The sequence below is a fragment of the Phoca vitulina genome, unplaced genomic scaffold (assembly GCF_004348235.1).
Source record: "Phoca vitulina isolate PV1807 unplaced genomic scaffold, GSC_HSeal_1.0 scaffold129, whole genome shotgun sequence".
In the NCBI taxonomy this organism is placed as follows: Eukaryota; Metazoa; Chordata; class Mammalia; order Carnivora; family Phocidae; genus Phoca; species Phoca vitulina.
In genome coordinates, this window is record NW_022589832.1 from 39,495 (window position 1) to 48,978 (window position 9,484).

Here is a 9,484-nt window from a genome sequence, read left to right on the forward strand (position 1 = left end):
CTCTTGTTTCCTTGTTGATTTTCTGCTTAGATGATCTGTCCATTGCTAAGAGTGGAGTATTGAGGTCTCCTACAATTAACATATTGTTATCAATATGACTCTTTATTTTGGTTAACAGCTGGCTTATGTAGATGGCTGCTCCCATGTTGGGGGCATAGATATTTACAATTGTTAGATCTTCTTGTTGGATAGACCCTTTAAGAATGATATAGTGTCTTTCTGTGTCTCTTATTACAGACTTGAGTTTAAAATCTAATTTGTCTGATATAAGAATTGCTACCCCAGCTTTCTTTTGAGGTCCGCTGGCATGGAAGATGGATCTCCATCCCTTCACTTTCAGTCTGGATGTATCTTTAGGTTCAAAATGAGTCTCTTGTAGATAGCATATGGATGGGTCCTGACTTTTTATCCAATCTGCAACCCTGTGCCATTTTATGGGACCGTTTAGACCATTCACGTTGAGAGTGATTATTGAAAGATATGAATTAATTGTCATCATGTTGCCTGTGAAGACGTTGTTTTTATAGATTGTCTCTGTAAATTTCTGTTGTATATCACTCTTGGGGTCTTTCTCCTTTTATAGGACCCTCCTTAATATTTCTTGCAGGACTGGCTTAGTGGTCACATATTCTTTCAGGTTCTGCCAGTCTTGGAAGCTCTGCATCTCTCCATCCATTCTAAATGAAAGCCTTGCCGGATAAAGTATTCTTGGCTGCATGTTCTTCTCATTTAGTACCCTGAATACGTCTGGCCAAGCCTTTCTGGCTTGCCATGTATCTGTGGATAGGTCTGACGTTATTCTGATGTTCCTCCCTCTGTGCGTAAGGAATCTCTTCCCCCTAACTGCCCTTAAGATGGTTTCCTTGGTTCTAAGATTTGCAAGTTTTACTATTACATGCCAGGGTGTTGGCCTGTTTTCCTTGATCTTAGGAGGGGTCCTCTCTGCCTCTAGGACTCGAATGTTTGTTTCATTCCCCAGATTAGGGAAGTTCTCAGCTACGATTTGCTCAAATACATCTTCCAGTCCTCTCTCTCTCTCCACTCCCTCCGGGATTCCAATTATTCTGACATTGGAACGCCTCATGGTGTCACTCATTTCTCTGATTCTATTTTCATGGATTCTGAGTTGTTTTTCCCTGGCCTCCTCTTTTCCCTTTTTATCTATTATATTGTCTTCCAGGTTGCTTATTCTCTCTTCTGTCTCAGTTACCCTAGCTGTTAGATTGTCTAGATTGGACTGGATCTCATTGATAGCATTTTTAAGTTCTGCCAATTCACCTTTTATTTCTGCCCTTAGAGACTCTATGTTGCCATTAATTGATTTCTCCATTCTAGCCATTGTCTTCACAATTGCTAGCCTGAATTCCATCTCTGACATCTTGGTTATATCTGCATCCATTTGTAAATCTGCAGCATAAGTCATAATCTCTGAGTCTTTTCTGTTTTGGGGGCTCCTCCTCCTAGTCATTCTGTTGATGGGTGTTTGAGGGAATGTATAGAGTCCAAATTATTGACCCGAACCCAAGCAAGATGCACCTGTTTTCTTGGGACCTTAGGGTTGCTGGCCTCTTGTTTTCCCAGCCTGTCTTCTGGGGGAGGGGCTTGCCACACTGTTACTCAGGCAACCCTGTTTGGGCAGAGTTGCCCTGCCCCCCTGTGGTGGGGGATGGGCTCAGCGGGAATGAGTCTCTGGGGCTTTTGTTCTATGGCAGCTTTCCCTGGCGGCTTTCTGCGCCTCTTCCGTGAGTCAGAGCAGAAGAGACCATTTCCAACCCTCTGCCTCAGAGCAGAGAGACTGCAGTCTGTTCTTCAGTGAGCTCTCCAGGCCACACGGTCTCTGTTTCTGTCCGTGCTGCTATTAACTGCAGCGTCCTGGGTTGTGCGCCTCTCCGCAGTGCCCCCAGTCCTGCCTCCAGGATGGGGCACGTCTCTGCCCTTTGTGCTTCTAAAAGCGCCAGCCGCTCCCAGTTCGCACTCGCGACCCCTCTGCTCTGGGTTTCCGCCCTGGGGACTGCCCTGAAGTCCTTTCCCTGCCGCTACCCATCTGCGAGTCTGTGCCCGTCCGCAGCGTGCGAGGCTGTCGCTCAAAGGCGGTGTAGGATCCCCACAGCCAGGCACCCTCCCACTGGCGTTTATCCTCCGATATCTGCCTGCGGAATCATGGCTCCCCGCTTCGTACCTCAAAACCAACCACCTGTGATATTCTGTTTGTAGCGATCCAGATTTTCTTACATCTCAGGCTGGTTTCGTGGGTGCTCAGAGTGCTTGGTAGATATCCAGTTCAATTCCGGGGGCCAGTTGTAATTGGGTCCCCTACTCCTCCACCATCTTTCCCCCTGAATCCGAGACTGGGTTTTAAAGATAATATGCTAATTTATGGAGTGAGCATTAATATCTACAGAAAGGGGAACAGTATAGCAAAGACATAAATGAATGGAGTCTTTGGTCATTAATGGACATTTGATTTAGCTAAATGGTCAAAAGATGTATGACATATCTTTGGCTGAAGCATACTTTTTTCAAGATACTAAATTATGTGAGTGTTTTATCCCATGGGTCTATGTGCTGGTTACATTGAAGAGTATAAAGAAATATCTGTTCAAATGGTTCATTTGTTCACCCTTCCATGTGTTCATCTACTCATTCATTCATTTACGTTCTTAGCTAAATGTCTTCTAGATTTGGCATTTTTGCTAACATAGATGAATAAAACACTTTTTTATCTAAACAGAACTCATTTTCTGGTGGAAGAAATGACAATGTAAGATGAAAAATGAAGTATCTTTATATGACTTAATTTTTCACTGGGTACGGTGCTAATAAATTAGGGTAGCTTTGATATGATGAGCACTGGGTGATATACTCAACTAATGAATCTTTGAACATTATACCAAAAAGTAATGACGTACTATACCTTGCTAGTGGAATTTAAATTAAAAAAATTAGGGTAGCTTTTTAAAAATTAAAATTTAATTTTATTTACATATACTGTATTATTAATTTCAGAGGTAATTTAGTGATTCCTCAGTTTCCTGTAACAGCCAGTGCTCATTACATCAGTGCCCTCCTTCATGCCTATCACCCAGTTATAGGGTAGCTTTTTTTTTTTTTTTTTTTGTATCTTCTCTTCAATCTTTATTTGCTACTTTCACTTCTTATCCCACCAAGGCAAATTGGAGAGGACAACAAAAGGCCACAATGTGCTTTGTTATTTTGGTTATTAATTGTTTGATATAATTGGCTGCTCCCAAATTAGGAACATAAATTTTTATAATTGTTAGATCTTCTTGTTGGGTAAACGCTCTAGGTATGATATAGTGTCCCTCTTCATCACTTACTACAGTCTTTAATTTAAAATCCAATTTGTCTGATATAAGGATTGCTACCCCAGTTGTCTTTTGAGGTCCATTGGCCTGATAAATTGTTCTCCACCACCTCACTTTCAGTCTGGAGGTATCTTTAGGTGTGAAGTGAGTCTCCTGTAGAAAGCATATGGATAGGTCTTGCTTTTTTATCCAATCTGATACCTTGTGTCCTTTGATTGGAGCATTTGCCCCCATTTCCATTCAGAGTAACTATTGAAAGATGTGAATTTAGTGCCATTGTATTGCCTGTAAATTTTCTGTAGATTGTCTCTGTTACTTTCTGGTTTATGTTACTCTTGGGATCTCTCTTCACTTACAGGATCCTGCTTAATATTTCTTTTGGTCTGGCTTGGTGGTCACATATTCTTTCAGTTTTTGTCTGTCCTGGCAGCTCCTTATCTCTCCTTCCATTCTGAATGACAGCCTTGCTGGATAAAATATTCTTGGCTGCATGTTTTTCTCATTATTACCCTGAATATATCATGCCAGCCCTTTCTGGCCTGCCAGACCTCTGTGCATAGGTCTGATGCCAGTCTAATGTTCTTGCCCCTCTAGGTTAGGGAGTTTTTGTCTTGAGCTGCTCAGGATTTTCTCTTTATCTCTGAAATTTGCAAGTTTCACGATTATATGTTGTGGTGTTGATCTATTTTTATTGATTTTGGGAGGGGTCATCTCTACCTCTTGGACATGAATGCCTGTTTCTTTACCCAGATTAGGGATATTCTCAGCTATGATTTCCTCAAATATACCTTCTGTCCTTTTCTCTCTTTCCTCTATCTCTGGGACCCCAATAATTCTGATATTGTTTCATTTTATGGCATCACTGATTTCTCGAAGCTTCTCCTCATGGTCCATTAGTTGTTTTTCTCTCTTTTCTTCTGGTTCTTTCCTTTCCATCAATTGTATTTTGTGTCACTTTCTCTCTCTTCTGTCTCATTTACCCTAGCCTTTAGAGCATCCAATTTAGACTGCATCTCAGGTAGAGCATTTTTAATTTGGCCTTATTAGATGTCATTTCTGCACTAAGAGATTCTCTAGTGTCTTTTATGCTTTTTTCAAACCCAGCGAGTAAGTTTATAATTGTTATCCTGAATTCCAGCTCTGACATTTTACTTATATCAATTAGATCTGTAGCAGAGAGTATTATCTCTTGTGCTTTCTTTTGCTGTGAATTCCTCCTTCTAGTCATTTTTCCCAGAGAAGAGTGGATGAATGAGTGAGCACTATCAAAGATATCAACCACAACCCAAGCGAAATGCACATTAGACAAATTGAAGAGGTCAGAAATCAGAAAAGAAAAGAAAAAGAAGAAAAAGGAAAAAAAGGGAAAGAAAATAAAGGGGGTGGTGGGAAGAGAGAATATAATCTCACAGGGTGGACAGAACAGGGTGATCCACTTGGCCCTGAGTGTATTTTGTTCTGTGTGTTACTGTGGAAAGAGCCGAGATGCCCTTCAACAGATGAATGAATAAAGAAGATGTGGTCCATATATACAATGGAATATTACTCAGCCATCAGAAAGGATGAATACCCAACTTTTACATCAACATGGATGGGACTGGAGGAGATTATGCTAAGTGAAATAAGTCAAGCAGAGAAAGTCAATTATCATATGGTTTCACTTATTTGTGGAACATAAGGAATAGCATGGAGGACATGAGGAGAAGGAAGGGAAAAATGAGGGGGAGGGGGTATCGGAGAGAGAGATGAACCATGAGAGAATATGGACTCTGAGAAACAAACAGGGTTTTAGAGGGGAGGCGGGTGGGGGGAATGGTTAGCCTGGTGATGGGTATTAAGGAGGGCATGTACTGCATGGAGCACTGTGTGTTATATGAAAACAATAGATCATGGATCACCACATCAAAAACTAATGATGTATTTTATGGTGACTAACATAACATAATAAAATTTTTAAAAAATAAAATAAAAAAAGAAAAAAGAAGACACTAAATCCCAAAATTGTAAAGAAAGCAAAATTGTGTGTGTGTGTGTGTGTGTGTGTGTGTGTGTGATACACAAAGATAAAATTGAATAGAGTGAAAGGAAGCCAAACATGAAGAATATATCTATAAAGTATAAATGTAAAAAGTGTTAGTTGAAAAAAGACTTAAAAATAAGGAGCTGATACCTTGCTAATTTAATTTAAATAAAAAAAAAACTAAAAGAGGGGAGTGGGGAAAGAGTAAGGGGGGGATAAAGAGCTGATAAAATGAGAAACTAGTTGAAAAGGGGAAAAAATGAAATGGAAAATTTTATTCTTCTGTATATAGCTGTCAAATTTTCCCAACACCACTTATTGAAGAGACTGTCTTTTTTCCATTGCATATTTTTTCCTGCTTTGTCGAAGATTATTTGACCATAGAGTTGATGGTCTATATCTGAGCTCTATATTCTGTTCCATTGGTCTATATGTCTGTTTTTGTGCCAGTACCATGCTGTCTTGGCGATCACAGCTTTGTAATATAGCTTAAAATTGGGCAATGTGATGCCCCCAGCTTTGTTTTTCTTTTTCAACATTTCCTTGGCGATTCAGGGTCTTTTCTGATTTCATACAAATTTTAGGAGTGTTTGTTCCAGCACTTTGAAAAATGTCATTGGAATTTTGATTGGGATGGCATTGAAGGTATAGATTGCTCTGGGTAGCATAGACATTTTAACAATGTTTATTCTTCCGATCCATGAGCATGGAATATTTTTCCATCTTTCTGTGTCTTCTTCCATTTCTTTCATGAGTGTTGTGTAGTTCCTAGAGTATAGATCCTTTACCTCTTTGGTTAGGTTTATTCCGAGGTATCTTATGGATTTTGGTGCTATTGTAAATGGAATCGTTTCTCCAATTTCTCTTTCTACAGTTGCATTGTTAGTGTATAAGAAAGCAACTGATTTCTGTGCATTGATTTTGTATCCTGCCACATTACTGAATTGCTGTATGAGTTCTAGTAATTTGGGGGTGAAGTCTTTTGGGTTTTCCACATAAAGTATCATGTCATCTGTGAAAAGAGAGAGTTTGACCTCTTCTTTGTGAATCTGAATACCTTTTATTTCTTTTTGTTGTCTGATTGCTGTTCCTAGGACTTCTAGTACTATGTTGAACAATAGTGGTGAGAGTGGGCATCCTTGACGTGTTCCTCATCTTAAGGGAAAGGGTCTCAGCTATTCCCCATTGAGGATGATATTCGCTGTGGGTTTTTCATAGATGGATTTTATGAACTTGAGGAATGTTCCCTCTATCCCTATACTCTGGAGCGTTTTAATCAGGAAAGGATGCTGTATATTGTCACATGCTTTTTCTGCATCGATTGAGAGGACCATATGGTTCTTCTCTCTCCTCTTATTAATGTGTCCTATCACAATGATTGTTTTGTGAATGTTGAACCACCCTTGCATCCCAGGAATAAATCCCACTTGGTCGTGGTGGATGATCCTTTTAATGTATTGTTGGATCCTATTAGCTAGGATTTTGTTGAGAATTTTGGAATCCATATTCTTCAGGGATATTGCTTATAATTTTCCTTTTTAATGGGGTCTTTGCCTGGTTTGGGCATTTCTTTCTTTCTTTTTTTTTTTTAAGATTTTATTATTTATTTATTTATTTATTTATTTTACTTTCAGTTAACCAACATAGAGTACATCATTAGTTTTTGGTGTAGTGCTCAATGATTTGTCAGTTGGGTATAACACCCGGTGCTCATCACATCACCTGCCCTCCTGAATACCCATTACCCAGTTACCCCATACCCCAACTCACCTCCCTTTCCACAACCCTCATTTTGTTTCCAGGAGTCAAGAGTCTCTCATGGTTTGGCTCCCTCTCTGATTTGTTCCCATTCAGTTTTTCCTCCCTTCCCCTATCATCCTCTGCCTTTTTTCTTATATTCCACATGAGTGAAACCACATGGTAATTGTCTTTCTCTGATTGATTGATTGATTTTAGAGAGAGAGAAAAAGAGCACATGCACAGGAGCAGGGTTAGGAGCAGAGGGAGGTGAAGGGGAAAGAATCTTAAGCAGACCAGACAATGAGCACAAAGACTGATGGGGCTCAATCTCATGACCCTGAGATCATGACCTGAGCTGAAACTAAGCTCAACCAATTGAGCAACCCAGGGACTCCACCAAGAACTCACCTTTAATGACACCTGGCCTATAATGACCCTTAGCTTACAGGCCATATCTCCCACTTCTATAAGTGATTTTGCCTCCTATACTCTTCCCACTGCCTCAAGAAAGAGAGAAATACAAGATGCTTATGTTTCTTCATTACCTCAGAGACTCTCTTCCTATAATTCATACAATTTATTTTCTTACTATTGATAATGAGGTCTTAAAGAATACAGACCAAAATTCCTCTCTATATAAACTACTATTTAAAAAGGACTAACAGTGTTGCAGAAAAGATTTAAGGTATTTCACTACTTCTTTAGCTAAACCAAAGAGAGAAAATATTTTACGGCAAATTCTGCCTTAAAAGTGAGAAATTAAAATACCACAGTCTAGGTTTTTAAAAATTAAGTATATCATCTTCCTATAGAAATTTCATTTCTTGATGTTCAATTAAGAAAAGGATACCTTTGTTTTATTTATTGTGCTACTGAAAAAATTTAATATTGATGTTTAATCTTGATTATACATGGCTGTTTTCTCCATTGGAGTGTAGTTGGTATTTAGACAAACTGTTTAATTCATATTTGAGAGCAAGAGTTCTGTGGCCTTGCAAGACACATGCTGCACGGTGCTGACACAGTGAATAAACAGGAGAGTGGCTGATGGATGGATGCAGATGAGCCTCTGCTGAAGAGGGGCTCCACTGTCTCATGAAGGTCATGAGTGTAAGGGCCTCTTCTTCCCAATGAGTCTCCATACTGTCCTTCTTACATCTTTGTTTCTCAGAGTGTAGATTAGAGGGTTGAGACTAGGGGTGACAACAGTATAAAAGAGGGCAATAAACTTGCCTTGATCTTGAGACTTTCCTGATGGTGGCTGCAGATATACGCACATGGCTGGAATGAAAAAGAGGGACACAACCATAAGATGGGCTGCACATGTCCCAAAGGCTCTCTGAAGTCCTGTGGTTGACTGCATCCTCAGCACAGCCCGGGCAATGGCACCATATGAGCTGAGAATGAGGATGAGTGGTATGAGAACAAAAATGGAGCCCATGATCAGGAGGGTCAGCTCATTAACACTGGTATCAACACACGATAACTGCAGCAGTGCTGGAACTTCACAGAAGAAATGGTCCACTTGGCGATGTCCGCATAGGGGTACCCAGAAGGTAAAGGAAGAATGAAGTGCTGAGTTGGTAAAGCCACTGACCCAGGAAGCCACAGCCAACAGGTGGCAGAAACGAGGGTTCATGAGGACAGCATAATGCAAGGGTCTACAGACAGCTGCATAACGGTCATAGGACATCACCACCAGGAGGACACACTCTGTGGTTCCCAGTGCAAGGGAAAAGTAAAGTTGAATCATGCAACCGATGTAAGAAATGGTCTTTTCTGGGCCCCAGAGGTTGACCAGCAACTGAGGGATGGAGCTGGTGGTGTAGCAGAGATCCAGAAAAGAGAGGTTTGAGAGGAAGAAGTACATGGGAGTGTGGAGATGGGCGTCCAGGTATGACAAGATCATGATAAACAGGTTGCCTATCAATGTCATCAAGTAGAATATCAAGATAACCACAAAGAGAACTATCTCCAGGTGAGGCCACTTGGAAAAGCCCAGTAGAACAAAGTAACCTTCAGAACTTGCATTTTTCCCATCATCATTCATTTCTTTTTACCTGAGGAAAGAAACACATACATTCCAAAAAAGTAAGAAAATGCTCCATATATCACAGGGAGACATGAAAAAGAAATAGAAGCCAGTTTGAAAGGCCTACCACTGTTCAAATCTGGGAAGGTTTGACATTAAGGGAACTATGATACTAATGAATTGAAAAAATAAGAATCCCTAAGCTCATATTGATATATAAAAATATATATAAATTAATTGATTAGTGGAGAAAAAATTATTGCTGTCAGTAGGATTCTAATAGTATGTACAGAAGGAATGGTAGAGTTAAAAAAGATAAATAGATGCTAAAAACTAGTGAAAGGAAATGTCATGAGAAACAGGATA

At 39.9% G+C, this 9,484-nt stretch overlaps 1 protein-coding gene across 1 annotated transcript; it reads right to left on the bottom strand.

Annotated features, from left to right (window-relative positions):
* Positions 1–8,188: 8,188 nt before the first annotated feature.
* Positions 8,189–9,136, bottom strand: LOC116628783 (olfactory receptor 2J3). Its single transcript, XM_032399105.1, has one exon. The coding sequence runs from the start codon at positions 9,134–9,136 to the stop codon at positions 8,189–8,191; it is 948 nt and encodes a 315-aa protein (XP_032254996.1).
* Positions 9,137–9,484: the final 348 nt, after the last annotated feature.

Bases quoted from the DNA above. Each gene is read 5' to 3' on its own strand.
- LOC116628783 (XM_032399105.1), bottom strand. From the start codon at position 9,136: ATGAATGATGATGGGAAAAATGCAAGTTCTGAAGGTTACTTTGTTCTA.